The sequence below is a fragment of the Pyxicephalus adspersus genome, chromosome 12 (assembly GCF_032062135.1).
Source record: "Pyxicephalus adspersus chromosome 12, UCB_Pads_2.0, whole genome shotgun sequence".
NCBI classification, from domain to species: domain Eukaryota; kingdom Metazoa; phylum Chordata; class Amphibia; order Anura; family Pyxicephalidae; genus Pyxicephalus; species Pyxicephalus adspersus.
This window is the reverse complement of record NC_092869.1, coordinates 8,012,640-8,028,526: the sequence shown is the minus strand read 5'-3', so window position 1 is coordinate 8,028,526 and position 15,887 is coordinate 8,012,640. Positions and strand designations below refer to the sequence as shown.

The 15,887-nt window shown below is 35.8% G+C and overlaps 1 protein-coding gene across 3 annotated transcripts in view; it reads left to right on the top strand.

Moving 5' to 3' along the window:
• Positions 1 to 15,887, top strand: part of CD48 (CD48 molecule) — a 27,963-nt gene that overhangs the window by 2,851 nt on the left and 9,225 nt on the right. For 2 of the 3 annotated variants that reach the window (XM_072427874.1, XM_072427872.1), the window contains exons 2-5: positions 5,466 to 5,774; positions 11,283 to 11,555; positions 13,411 to 13,500; positions 15,663 to 15,755. In XM_072427874.1, coding sequence (XP_072283975.1) covers positions 5,693 to 5,774; positions 11,283 to 11,555; positions 13,411 to 13,500; positions 15,663 to 15,755 — 538 coding nt within the window. In that variant the 5' untranslated portion in view covers positions 5,466 to 5,692. The remainder of the gene's footprint in view (positions 1 to 5,465; positions 5,775 to 11,282; positions 11,556 to 13,410; positions 13,501 to 15,662; positions 15,756 to 15,887) is intronic. The other variant, XM_072427873.1, reaches the window with a different exon arrangement.

Below are 15,887 nucleotides of genomic sequence, written 5' to 3'. Positions count from 1 at the left end.
CTAAATGGGTCATACTTAAATACTTGCTATTCACAGACTTTTCATAACACAACAACATTTACACATCACTTTACAGAGAACAGGGAACCATCATTAATTTTTCGCACACAAAGAGACATAAAAAAACAGAACATTAATAGAACACTGACATTTTGGGCACATCCTATTCTATTAAATAATGAGCTTGTTATCAGAAATGCCTTTGGCATCTTGTCTTTAACAAGGTTTTCCAACTAATGGTCCTTCCTTTACTTAATAGCTTGAAGGACAGGGTAGCCTTATGGGTACAGGGTAGCCTAATATGTCCGGCATATTATACTGGAGAGAGCATGCCCTATGTAATTAAAGGAATTTCTGATGTTATACCAGATGCCTTCCCTGTGTCTCTTATAGCCCCATTTAAAAAAAAGAAAACAAAACTTTGCCCCAAAGTAGTTTTTATCAACCTCAAAATTTATAACTAAAACTTTAGTTGGACTGTGGTTGGGCTGGGGTGTGTTGTCCTCATACCTGCCGGGAGACCTTGTCCTGGCACTGCCATTGGTATTTTTACAGTCTGGAAAATCCTCTACTCTACTAGTGGATTCAAACATGGTTTTTGGGATTTTTTAAAATTGGTCAATATCGATCGTTATAATGTATCTATAAATATAAAGCCTTAAAGGTTACCTAGCTGATAACATGACTTCATTTTTGATGTCCCAACCTAATCATTGGTATATTTTACAATGGCACAATACCTTTATTGTGTGTAGGTCTAGCTATAAATTCTCTGATTCTGATAAAAGTCTTTTCAGAGTTTTGAACGCTATAAATATGGGGATGTCAAACCAACCTGTTTCTGACAATACTATCTGTATATTCCAGCCATTCTCAACCAGGTTTCTTCAGAAGTTCCTTGACCTGAGACTAATTGACCTCCTATGTGATGACACATTTATAGCTCTGGGGTTGATACCACTTGGTGGAGACCACTGTATGAGTCTAATCATGTATTTAGCTGTCTATAAAGGTGGTATTCTAGCCACCAATGTATGGGGCATTCTTTCCACTGGCCATCAATTTAGGATGTGTTTTCCCAATCAACCTGCCATAAATTGGCTTTATCAAGAGTTTCCCATGATCCAAAGGCACTAAAGTCAAAGAATAAATATGTCAGCCATGCAATTAACATTTTCTAAAGAAGGTCATTAAAGCGGAACTAAACCCTGTGTAACAGAAAAATTATCTTGCTGCTCCCTGGTTGTTAAATGTAATAATTTCAGCTGGCGCCACCCATTACAGATGATATTTATAAAGCATAATAGCTTTTGTTCTTTGAATAGCAACTGAACGCAATTACTGACGTAAGTATATTATTAAAAACTACAGCAGAGGGGTGGAAGGGTCCACACCTACAGATCCAACAGATTTATAGGTTTCCTATAGAAAACTACAGGTGGGGGACAGATACAAGACCGGCCACCCTGCATATAGAGAAAGAGCAGCAGTCACCGGTCTTCATACAGTATGCTGCTGTACAGAGGCAAAGTTTCATGCAAAGTTACTGCATACTTTTCAAAGAAACACACAACATACACCAAGATTTACACAAAAACACACATGACTCTTGTATTTAGATATTTGCTTATCATAGAGCTAGAAGACTTATGGTGCTGCCTTTTTATTGGGTATACAAGGGTGCATTGTGTTATTTTTGTAAACTAGTAATATGATGCAAATGTTCTGCTTTCAAATTTATAAATAGGATTGCCAATTTCATGTAGAGAGAAGTGAAATCACTACAAGGAACAAAGGTGAACCGATATCAATGTGTATGTATTCCTAGTTCTCAAATACATAATTTGGCCATAGAGGTTTTGTCACGTTACTGACATTTGGGGGTCCAATCATACAGCAGTGAATCTGCCATTCTCTGAAACATTCCCTGATGGACAATCAAATAGGCCCATGTGTTTTAATGGTAGGAATTGATTGTCCATCCGGGATGTTAAATTCACCACGTATTGATGCTGTCTTTTTTTTTTTCTATAGACTTGGGAAGGGTTAATGTCCTTTTTTCAGCTTTAGTTTTATTTTTAGGTGTAAACCCTAACAAGAAACTTCTCCTATTAGCTTGTTGAGCCATTTGTACTGGCAAGGGTCACGCCAATCAGGACTCTATCAAATAAATACCCCAATGAGCAGACTGATAATATTGATTTTTTTTTTATACTCCCGTGCAGTTCCATCACCGATGGCTGTTCAGGCACAGAAAAGAATTATAGGAGGCATGGTAAAAATCCACATACCCCACATTTTTTTTTGTTCTATGTATGCTAAAGAATAAGAGGGGTGGAGCACAGGGTAACAAATCGTGGAAAAAGAGTCGGGTCACAATACCAAATTTCTTTACACATATTTATGCTATATTTTAACAAATGTATTTCATTTCAAATAATCTCACCCCCCCTTCTTCCACCACCAAATATAGAACTCCCAGTTACAATTAAAAATGGATTTGAATGCATTACCTCTCCATAGAAAACACTCCTATCTATTAACATTGTATATCTAGGTTGTGTAAATTTTCATGCTGTTTCTTGCCATAGCTATCAGAAAGTCAATTCGTTAGAAGGTTTTCCATTACACTGGATGCAAAAACACACAAATGAATAAAATTGTCAAATCAACATGATAAAGTTAATGGAGTTCTATCTAGTAGGTACTGATTGCAGTAAGTTCCGATGAGAAATATTACAATGTCAAAGTCAAAGCAGAGCAAACAAAAAATACAGTACGTCGCTGCCGTATACTTTCTCATGCTTTATTACTTTACTAACATACCTTTTAATCTTTATACCTTTTTTACAATACCTTTTAATTTTAAAGAAATCCATTGAGCTCCTAACATTCTGTAGCAAGTTGACAACACCGTGGTTTATTGTAAAGTTTAATTTGTAATATTCCCTGATATACAGAACATTACAGGCTTAGGCTATGGAGGTGAAAAGAGGTGAGAAAAACCTGGAGTGGGCTGATAAAAAAAATCCTGGTCTTCCTAAAACTAAATGAATATAAAGAACAGAAAATGGTATTTAATAGTGTAATAATTTGTATTTCTGTAGAATACTAAAGTTTGCATAGATCTAAAAGAGTTGTGCTGTTTCTGCTATACAAACCTTAAAAGTCACTTTTTATTGGAACAGGCTGGTTTGTATTTTTATACTAACACAAGCATATTAGTAAATATGTTTCTGCTATGTATACAGATGAAACATAAACACAGCAGGTGTTATGGGTAAATAGTATTTTCCAGGTATTCTAAGCTGTAAGTTTGAGACTTTTTGTAACGGCAGTTTTTTTAAATTTATTACCCTTTCATAAAATCTCTAGCTTTCAGTTTTAAAGAGAATTACCGTAGTTTTTTTGTACTATACTGAAATTGAAATGCAATAAACCTCTCTAAGACTGGAGAAGGTACGCTATTATGGGAGAACCTGGGTGATAAAGCTAACTGGGAAAGGATTTCATAAAAATCATCCGCTGTTAACTTGCAAATGGACAAGATCCATTCGGGTCTGCTGGGTCACCTATGTTCACCTTTGATAGTCTATCGTCTTCAGTGTTGGAGAGCTGTAATAAATCAGGCCCAGTATACTGTAGTGCATTTCTGAAAACGTGTTTTTGTAGTGTGAGTCTCATGCTTATTCATTTGTTTTTGAGATTAATTGGCTGCCTAAAGGTCAGCATTGAGGACTGGTGAATCTCATTCCATGTTTCATCCCCTGTTGGCATTGGGTGCAGCTCTTTTATAGACCCTGATTTAATTAAGCTCTCCAAGGCTGGGCTTCACTTTCTGGGTGATCCAGCAAACCTGACATGGATTTCCTAAAGCCAGTGTTTTTTTCCTGGGTCAGATCCATTCCAGGTTTTTTGGATCACCCAGGTTCACTAATGAAAATGTATCCTCTCCAGCCTTGGAGAGGATAAATCAGGCTCATAATCTTTCTCATGCCTTCTAGTGTCAGATTTTCTCGTTCGATATTCTTTGTATTTTTTGTATTGTTGTATTCTTTGGTATGGAAGGATTCTGCTAGTATGTGGAGATGTTCCTTTCCTCTGGGTCAGAACATGTGATGATATCTAGTGACCTGGCTATGTATGATGGCTTGTTGGGTGTGCTGGCGGTGGAAGCTAGAGCTTTGGAAATCTCACCAAACATCAGTCAGTGGGTTTCTTGTTAATTGAATTGCCCAGTTTGTTAGTCTTGTTGGATACTGTGTTTTCTAGAAAGCACATTTATTAGTTTGATAGAGTAATAGCTACTTATAATAAAGATGGATGCTTATTAGTGGGTAAGCATGGTGGCTTGTAGGTTAGCACTCTGGCCTTAGCAGCGCTAGATCCAAGGTTCGAATCTTTTCCAGGACACTATCTGCATGGAGTTTGCAGGTTTTTCATGTGTTTGCATGGAATTCCTTTCGGGTAATTTGGTTTCCTCCCACATTCCAAAAAACTGTTAGCTTAATTGGCTTCCCCAAAAAATTGACCTTAGACTGTATTAAAGAATAATATACATAAACACATATGAATGAGGTAGGTACATTAGATTGTGAGTCCTATAAGTGTTAGTAAAAGAATACATTTCCATTGAATCATAATGCTTATCTAATAAAACAATCCAACCCATCACTCTTTATCAGCTGGGAAAATGACTACATCTTGCAATGAGGAAATGTCTTTGATCCCCTTACTTTCTCTGATTCCATACCGTTTTATCACCCGACTTTTCATATGACTAGTGAAAAAAATCTCTCTTGTGTCAACGTCCCTATTACTTCTTTATGATTGTAACATACCTTGACTGTTGCTTTAAAGTCAGTGAATGCGTGAAAATATTTGATATGGATTCCGGAAGTGAGATAAGAATATATATTGAAACAAAGGATAGAGATTGGAGAACTGTTCACCTGAGTTGTGGACTTTAAGCATTGCTGGACTAGTTTTTAGATTTTATTTGTTTTCTTTTTAACCCCACTTTATTCTTTGAGCCCAGGGAGGGTCAGCTTGAATTTAAAGGATATGGGTTGTATACCACAGTCATGAGGAAAACTAAAGTCATTTAGTGGTGGAAAAGAAATAACTAAGAGCAATGGTTTTATTGCTGTAGTGTTTAATGTACAGCCTGTCTGCAAATCAACAATGAATACAGAGGGTTTAATTGGTCTTGAAATAGTAATTGGTTATATTCCAATAATGTAAAAAAGCCTTGTAAAACTTTTTCCACCATTAATAAAAATGCCATGGATACAAATTTTCCCCATTCTATCAAAAAAAAAAGTTTAAATTATACATATCTTTAGAAGAGCAGAATTTTAAAACCACCCATGGTTTCACATATCTGCTATACTGTATCTGAAACAAAGAGCAAGAATTAATAAAATAAACATGTCTCTGATTTTCTTTATCTTTTTTTTCAACAGCCAACCAGGAACATTTAATTCAAGTGATTGGACTCCTCCAGCATTCTGTAGAATTACTCAGTAACGTGAGCTTCTCATCTTCAGTACAAGAGGCTGACTGGTATTTTAAGGACAAAGTAAAAATTGCCCAGTTTGAAAACCATCAGCCAAAGTTCTATAAAAATCATTTTGAAGGACGGCTGGAATTGCATCATAATGGAACAATACTGTGTATCAAGGATCTCAGGATGGAAGACAGTGGAAAATATACAGTCCATTTTATTGTCTCTGACACCAATTATGTTAAAGAGTTTATACTCATGGTTTATGGTATGTATTAATCTAAGGGTCTTACAAGAAAATCTTGGTGTATCTTAGAATAGCCCTTACAGGGTCCTTTCCAAAAAGAATGTGTTTAGGTGCTCATGAATACAACCCTTCCTAAACAGAAATGCTACACAGGAGTTTCACATCATTAATTGAATGTAGGTTTAGCTTTACTATGCCAATAGAAGATGTGGTTTATGAGGGAGTTGGAAAATATTTGCTTTCATCACATTCTAATATGTATTTTGGTTTGTGTAGCTTCTCTTTTAGAACATGTAGGAAGAAACTTTTCAGCATCATCTTCATCGTCATCTGTTTAGCCCTTGGATAGTTCCTTATGTAAACTTAATAATAATGGACATGCATGGCTGCCACAATGTACAAAATATTTTCTTTATCCAATAACATGATTTTCATCAAACTAATTACTCTGATATACATTTCTAAAATATATTTGAAGTGGTATGTAAAACTAAATATATAATGCATAGTAATAATAAAAAATATTTATTCTGTTAATTAAGGGTGGAAATAATATTTTGCTGACCTATGAGAATCAGACGCATTACCAATAATAGCTTCTCAGTGTCAAAAAATATATCACAGAAAAAGAAGATTAGTTGATGGAATATTCCAAAGCCAATGGGAGACTAAGCTTCCTCTTAAAGGTTTCCACTTAAAGGTATTTTCTTTTCTGAATAGATAGTCTTAAGGTATTTACTCTTAGAACAGAGTGCCCTAAAATCCTGAATTTTAAGGAAACTGTAAAAAAGAAAACACCCTTGACTTTCTTTTGATTTGACATAGTGGTTAGGAACGATGATAAATTCTAGGCCATTCACTCCAGTAGGCAAATTAAGCCACCAGAGAATAAAAGTAAGTAAACCAGTGGGGAGAATATGAGGACAACATTTTTTATGAAGGTTGCTCACTAAAGATGTTTAGCTTTTTTACTTTTTTTTGGAGATCTATTTTCAGTGAAAGATTTATTACATTCTGTTTGACCTTGAAAATCCTTTTTTTGAAAAAACAGGTAGAGTGTTCAAAACTAAGCACCAGTTCTGATTCAGCACCACACTCCGGACCCTCAATTAGGTTGCAGGATAGTTGTTTCTATCAGAAACCAATTAAGGCCAAATGGGATCCTTAGCAGCTTTGTGATCAACAAATCCAAATACCCACATTCGACACCAACTGTCTACAAATGTATCAACTAATTGACAAGTTTCTTTGGTTAACTGCAAGAGCATGATGATGTGGATATTTAACTTGAAAATTGACACAATAGTGCTGCTGATACAAATACTGGAACAGTGAGTCTTGTGGGGTTTTTTGTCTGGGATGTGTTTGTTTCCCTTTTGGTTGAACTTGATGGACTTGAGTCTTTTTTCAGCCTAGCCTACTATGTACCTATGTAATTAAATGATAATCTAGAATTCAGTTGTAAGCATGTAGCGGAGACAGAGAATATACAGCTACTTTGGTTTGATGGTTAGTCATTCATTTACCACAGGTTTTACACTCATTAATCCTCAAAGTAATGCTGATTTAATTAGTTTACACATACAAACAGATTATATTGTGGTGTGAGGCTCATAAGTAACCACGTGTTACAATTAAAGGCAGATCATATGATCCAGCATCATTAGGACTGTTCACTAATTGATCTCTCATTGGGCCTGATACAATAACGCTCTTCCAGACTGGAGATGATAGGCTATCAAAGGGGAATGTGGGTGATCCAGCAAACCTGGAATAGATCTAGTCTAGGTTTGAAAACATTTGCCAACTAATAGCAAATCATTTTTAATCCATTTTAGGTTTGGTGGATCACCCACATTCTCCATTCTTGAAGAGCTTTATGAAATCAGGCCCATAGCATCACACCAGGAAATGTATGCCATTTGCACATGACTAACTACTACTGTATGACCTGGATCAATAAAAATCATCACAAATGTATCTCAAGTTTGTCGTTTTGTGGTGATAAAAAGATCCCTGGACTTTTAGTAACAATTAAGTCCAGTTTTAAATAAAAGTTGTCAATTAGGGCCTGATTTATTAAAGTCCTCCAAGACTGGAGAAGATAGACTATCATGGGGGAACCTGGGTGATCCAGAAAAATGGGAATGGATTTCTTAAAAATCATTTATTAATCATTGGCAATCCTGGATCACATCCATTTTAGGTTTGCTGAATTACTCAGGTTCTCTCCTTATAGAATGTACACCCGGTATTGTCAAGCAGCAATCTTACATATAATGCAATATAGTTCTTGTAGACTGGTGTTGCATCTTTGCAAACGTGAACAAAACTTTCTCTATACTTGATGGGAACTTTGACTATAAGCCTATAGAGACTTTTTTTGTATCTTGCAGTGTGGTTGGAATCGGCCAGTAATTTAGCCTTGTCCTAATCTGTTTATAGTGGTTTCCTGTTGGCTGGTTTTCTGCTGTATATCTTCAGTTTAATTTAATTGAACATGACAGCAATTGCAAATAAAGTTTTTCATGATACCAAGTATATTTTATATTGTTTTGTTTTATAGGCTGCTTTATGTCCAGCTATAAATGAGAACCCACAATTTTGTCTCTCATTCTGGTAAAACCTTTCAAATGTCACTGGAAACCACATATAAAGTAGTTTGAATGTTACCATTTACCAGAGACGTACAGGTCCGATTATGTATTTTCCTGTGTAGGTGTTAACGACACATATTAGCAAACCCACAGAAAAGCTGCAAGCTAGCCCATTGTGCATTTTTTAAGACCCTTTAGCAACAACTAAAATTGCTCTGTATGAACTGCCAATTCTCTTAACAAATTTGATGCAGCCAGAAAGTTTTTTTCAAATCTTTAATCTAGTTTTAAATAATGTTTTATAGTTTTAAATAAATAATTTCATGTCACATGTGCCCTTTATTTGCACCAATCTTCTTTTTAAGAAATTCGTCTTAGTTATTCTAGCATTTCCTGTTGGCGACAGGATCACTTTTATTTGCTTGTAAAGCCTTAGCTACAATTTACTACCTAGTTACTTAATTACATAGTAGATTAGGTTGAAAAAAGACATAGGTCCATCAAGTTGAACCACCAGGGAAATAAACATATCCCAGATATAAAACCCTATAAGACATAGTTGGTCCAGAGGAAGGCAAAAAAATCCCTGGTACAATTTGCTTCAATGGGAAAAAAATTCCTTCCTGATTTTACGAGGCAATTGGATGTTCCCTGGATCAACAGTCACTGTTATTTTTATTTTAAATCCCCAGTTATATTCTGTGCTTCTGGAAGGGATCCAGCTTTTTCTTAAAGCTGAATGTGTTATTATTATTTGCATGTTGTTATTAAGTCTATGATCTACCAGACTATGATCTACCAGAACCCCCAGATCCTTTTCCATTTTTGCCCCCCCAAATGTATTCCCCCTAGACAGTAGGAAGCATGCATGTTGTTACCCCCAAATGCATACCTTTACATTTATCTATATTAAATGTCGTTTTCCACTTGCTTGCCCAATCAAACAGTACATCCAGGTCTGCTTGTAGATTATAGACATCCTGTATGGACTTCCATTACATAGTTTGGTGTCATCTGCAAACACAGAAAATATATTTTTAATCCCAAGCTCTATATCATTTATAAAGATGTTAAACAGTAAAGGTCCCAACACTGAACCCTGGGGTACACCACTAATAACCTTAGACCATTCAGAGTATGAATCATTAATTACAACTCTCTGGATGCGGTATTTAGGCCAGTTCTTGGTCTTTCTTGAAGCCATGCTGACTATCACTTATAATAATATTTTCTAGCAGAATCTCCTCTATGTGGTTCTTTATCAAACTCTCTGAGACCTTTCCAACTATGGACATTAAACTAATGGGTCTGTAGTTACCAGGTAATGACTTTGCTCCCTTTTCGAAGATAGGTAACACATTGGCCTTACGCCAAGCTATCAGTACCCTGCCAGTGTGTAATGAGTCCCTAAAAAATAGAAATAATGGCTTTGAAATAACCCAGCTCAGCTCTTGGAGGACACGTGGATGTAATCCATCCAAGCTTGGTGCTTTGTCAACCTTAATTTTTCCCAGCTGTTTCTCAGTCATATCAATTCTGAGCCACTGTGACTCATTTAAGGCAGTGACATTGCTATTATGAATTTGGACATCCTTTAAGTGGCCTACATGCTCAGATCTGATTTTTTCTATTAATATATTTTAAAAAATTGGGGGGGTTGCCCTACTTTCCTTTGCAAACTTTCCTTCATTTTTAAGTTTTGCACATTTTATCTCCTTTTTACATCTTTGTTATATTCTTTATAGTTTTCAAACAATGAAGGTCATCCTTCATTTTTATATTTTTGGAATGCCCTTTTCTTGTTCTTTATGGCTTTTTGACATCAGCTGTGAGCCACATAGGTTTAAATTTTTGCCTCATTACCCATTGTAACATATTTTTCAGTTTCAATGCTTTTGTATAACAGACTTGAAACATTCTGATTTCTGTTGTGTTTTCTTTGAGGACAATTTTCTCTACCAGTCCAAGTCACAGAGAGCCTCCCTTAATAATGAAAAAATTCCTCTCTTAAAATTAAATGTTTTTATCTTTCCTGTTTTTGCTTCCTGTTTACAACTTACATTAAATGAAATCATATTATGATCTCTGCTAGCCAGATTCTCTTTTATATGCACATTTGTTATAAGCTCTGCATTGTTAGAAAGAACTAGGTTTAGCAGAGTATCAATTCTAGTTGGGGCTTCTCTAAACTTTACCATAAAATAATCTTGTATTAAATTCACAAATTTCCACCCTTTTGCTGTTCCTGTATTGCCATTACTCCAGTTAATGTCAGGGTAGTTGTCTTCCATGATTAAAACACTTCCGCTTTTTGCTGTTTTTTCTATCTATGCTAGTAGTTGATTTTCTATTCCTTCCTTAGCACTGGTGGGGGGGGGGCTATAGCAGACTCCAATAGTTAATTTTATATTAAAGCTCTCCAAGACAGTGAACCTGGGTAATCAAAAAAAAAAAATCCAGTTCCAGGACTGAAAACGTTTGCTAACTACTAGCAAAGAATTTTAAAAAATTAATTTCAGGCTTGACAGATTACTCAGGTTCACCAATGAAAGTGTATCCTCTCCAGCCTTGGTGATCTTTAAGAAATCAGGCCCAAACTATATTCCACCTATAACGCCTTTTAACATCTGCACCCCAGAGTTTTGAAAAGATTCACAACATTCATGTAGACTTCTTGACAACATGGATAGAATTATTTTAATAGCATAGGGTGGTTCAGTGTTACAAGAACAAGTCCAGTTGAGTTTGACTAAATACTACTACATATACCGGATAAATGAGAACCTTCATGGGCTTAAAATACCTACATTGAACCCCTTGAAATGCTTAAAGCCTGTAGGCAGCTCTAGTATTTTTCCAATTACATATATTTTCTAATGATAGCTCAAATATGACATTGTATAACTTAAATTCTCCTGTTATGTTATTGCAGAGCCTGTCCCAGTCCCGTCTATAAAGATTATTCTGGAGGAACAAACTAGTCATTGGTGTAATATGTCCCTTAACTGTTTTGTACCATCAAACTCATCGACTTTTAACTATAGTTGGACATACAAGCACATTAAATCTGTTCAAGAGCTGAGAACCATTGGAGATGCAATTCACATATCACTGAACTATTCCTGGGGCATGGAGTTCCAGTGTATAGTAGGGAATCCCGCTGACCAGAAGAATGTCTCTAAACAAGCAAGGTGTTATGTCACAGGTAAGACATTCATGTTTTATGGCGTAATGGAAAATACCAAGAAAAGAATAGCTTTGCCAGGACATAATCGCTACTGAATAAACAATGTATGTGATCTGGGTAGGACAAACCTCCAGTAGGTGTCAGATATTAAAGGTAGCAGATATATTTTGTACACTCAGTTTTTTGTTTTTGTTTGTGGTAGAACCCATGAACCCACAAATAAAAGACTGGTAAAGGCTATCAATATATTCTCTGAGGCTTGGGCTCAGGATGAAAATCATCAAATGCGGTGAACAGTGGTGGATCACTCAGTTCTGCTTCTTACACTTATATATGATAACTCACAAAACATCACACTTACCCTTCCATATGTCTATACTTTCTGGAGTCATCATTTTTTTCTGAATTTTGCTCCTGTAAAATAGTTCCTGTATAAAATTACATAATAATTCACCACCATGAATTAGAATTACACATATTAGAACACACACCTTTATTTTAGTGTTTTTTGGTGCTGCCTTGACACAACAGGTTAAAGCACGGCATAAGTACCCCATATCTAGATTAAGAGAGGACTGTGCTGCTGCGTTTTAGTGATGCAGCTAATCAAATGCAAGACATAGGTTAAGAGAATCTGTATGAGAGTGCTGTGGGTATTGGTAAGTACCTGAAATGTATATGTGGCCAACGTTTTCTTTCTTCTTGTGGTCAGAAAGTGCTGGTGGGTAAAAGTGTAGTATGTCTTATTGTTTTACTTAAAAGTGGAAATCTAATCAGAACCAATAATGTTATGAGACAGTCTACTTTTTTTCAATCCGTGCCATGGCTTTGGAATAAATGGTCTTTAAAGTAGTGCTCCTGTAGCATTGGATTCTTAAGACTGGTCACCACCATGTTTTTACATTGAGTTGTGAATCACTACCCCATATTAGTTTTTGCAGGGCAGCCCCACATACTTACATCATGGCTGCCTACAGTAAAAAGGCCCGTTCTAGTGTGGTCCATAGTCTTTTCCCATCCGTATGCTTACAATATTTGTTAAGTATCTCACAGATCCCTCTTCTAGAGATAAAGCTGCAGTATAATGGGAAAAACAATAGAATCACATTTTTCTATAAATAATGTGTGTATAGCCTCCCTGAGGTTCTAACCTCAGCAAGGACACCAACTAAATGTAATTTGTATGTTTCTCTTGCATCCCAAAAACATACTGGTAGGGTAACTGGTGTTCTGTGACTGTATTTGGAACATTAGAGTGTGATCCCCATTGATGGACAATTAGTAATACTGTAAATCTGTAGCTCTGTAGAATGCATTAAATGTGAGAGCTATATGATAACTATAAGAAATATTCCCCTTAAAAGTACAAACATTTATAACATATATAAATATATATAAATATTTAACATATTTACCCAGCCCAGAAAGTAATTTTTACTATTAAAGTTTTAGTAGTATACGTTACATATTTAGTCGGTCTATCAAGTTCAATCACTAGGGAAGTATTCCCCTTAAAAGCACAAAAAACATATTTACCCAGCCCAGAAAGTAATTTTTATCATTAAAGTTTTAGTATTATACATTACATAGTTAGCAGGTCCATCAAGTTCAATCACTAGGGAAATACATACTACAAACAAACATATCCCAAATAAAAGCATATTTGCACAGTTAATTCAGAGGAAGGCAAAATTTGCTCCAACCAGAAAAAATCCTTCCTGATCCCGTGTAGCATGGGTTATAATAATATGTTTACTTTATACATGTAATATATTATTATAAAAGCAAGCTGAAACCATTATATCATAGTCATTCACATTCTTTTATATATATTTGATTTATAATGTAATATTTTGTTTTTTATTTATTGCAGGTGATACAACAAAGCGCATGTATTTCTTCTTAATTCCCTTGCTAATGATAGCATTATCATTTTTGGTATTGTGGAAGATAAGAAAAAAAGGTAATGCCCATGGCAGACATTTTATAGTGTATCTCATACAAAGAGAAGCACCTGTTACTTACAGTGGCTCTACGGTTATTAGAAACTGTAAATGTAAGAATTCTCCTGGGGCCATGAGCTAGGACCATGCAGAGTTTCTGTATTATTTTACCAACACATTTTTCCCATCAGCAGTAGAAATGCATTCATGTGTTGTAACCTAATATACACTTTGTCAGGCTAGGAAGAATAAAACAAAACATGTATTGCATAGAGGAGTTAACCCAGTGCTGACTGATGTTTAGAGCACCATTGGTTGTATGAATGTAGGTTCCACTAATATACGTTCAGTCCTGTATAAAAAACTAGATAAAGACGCATTTACCAGATATATATTTAATTACATTTTCCCACATACATTTCTTATAGGCTCCACATCCACATAGGCTTTTGGGTATGGCCACCTGACCACAAGATGAACCCCTGTGGCCAAATAATTAGTGACACCTGATCATCACACCTGTAAGGTATTTTTGGACAACCTAATACAAAAGAATGGATTTTAAACTAAATCCTCTTTGTGGTGGCAGGCTGGTCATAGGGCCTGATTTATTAAACCTCACTATGGCCCTCATTTATTAAAGCTCTTCAAAGCTGGAGAGAATACACTTTGATCAGTGAAGCTGGGTGATCTATCAAACCTGGAATGGATCTGGTCCAGGATTCAAAACATTTGCTAGCAAATAGCAAATGATTTAATGAAATCCATTCCAGGTTTTCTGGATCACCCAGCTTCACTGAAGAAAGTGTATTCTCTCCAGCCTTTGAGAGCTTTAGTAAATCAGGGCCTAAGACTGGAATAGATTGACTATCATGGGGGAAACTGGATAATCCAGCAAACCTGGAATTGATTTCTTCAAACTCATTTGCTATTACTTGGGAAATGTTATTTTAGCCCTGAACCAGGTCAATTCCATGTTTGCTGGACCACCCAGGTTCACCCATAATAGTTTATTTTCTCCAGCATTGGAGAGTTTTAATAAATCAAGCCCATACTGTGCAGGTATGCTTTGCATATTTACATAGCTATTCCAGGAATCTACACCTACTTTGCAAGCACTTTGAAGAAATGTAACTGGCAAGAAAAATAGATTTTAGGCCTACCTACCAGCAGCGTTTAATAATTTGCTTTATGTTCTGCTTTACCATTGTGTGCCCCCCACTTTCTTCCTTGAAGCTATATTGGCCATCACTCTTCCAGAATGTCTTCTCTGAAGAGTATTGCCTGTATCTGCTGGAATTTGTGCTCATTCAGCTAAATAAGTATTTGTAAGGTCAAGAACTAATGCTGACGGCCTGGTCAACTGTTGCATCTATTGAATATGCATGAAATAGTCACAATTCATATTCATACAAAATTAGGTATTTATTCTCTATTAATATCTTTTTTTCTGAAATAGACACAATACCTATTTACTTTTGCAGTGGGTAAAGGCCCTTTGACCGCAGTGTTCAACATCAGGATCAGCCGTGCTTTTACTTACACCTTAATGGGAGTCTTTGGGAACCATTTCTTTTTTTGCATGTGTTTGGGGCTGAGGTTTTGGTGGACAATCTGGACATGCTGTAGCTAGCAGGAGAACCACACTGCAACTGCATGGGTAATGCATGCAAATTCATTAAACTGAAGTGTAGTTTGCCACTCCTGGGTGCATTGCCGCAGTTTGCTATGTGCATAGATAAGCCTAACCGTGCCATATGTCCACTGCAAGTGTGAAAGAAACCTTAATATATTGTATATATGTCATTGTTTTTGTCAAACTAGTTACATGCTAAAAGGAAGGAGTTTCGAAGAAACTCTTGCCTCTTCTCAAGCCCAGCAAGTATACATAAACTCAAACAGGTATGTTTAATAAGACAGAGCCAGAAGTATGTCATTCATATTCATTTACATACTCTAACTGAATCTAATATAAAGTACTGGAAAGGCTGTTTACACTATTTGATACATAAGTTTAGTGAACAGGAAATAGGAAGTAGGACTCCTTGATGGTAAGTTTAATGTATATTTTCTGTTGGGAAACAAATGCAGCCACTTTAATTAAGCTTTAACACACTCTTTCTTCTTAGCATTACTTATTGAACTTAGGTGTACCTAATACATACTTAATTTCTTGCCTTAGGATTGTTAAAGTTGACTAAGGATGATGACCAAACACAAGCGACAACTAATAATAGCCAACGACATATTTTATCCGCAGAAGTGAAGGAGGATGGTGCGTATCATTTTGTGCCATAAAGATAGGTTATTCTCAGTGATGTTAGCCAATGAGAGATGAAAATAACAATATTCAAGAATTTTAATTACAGCTTAGAGTGTTAAGCCTGATGCTACAAAACTCATATCA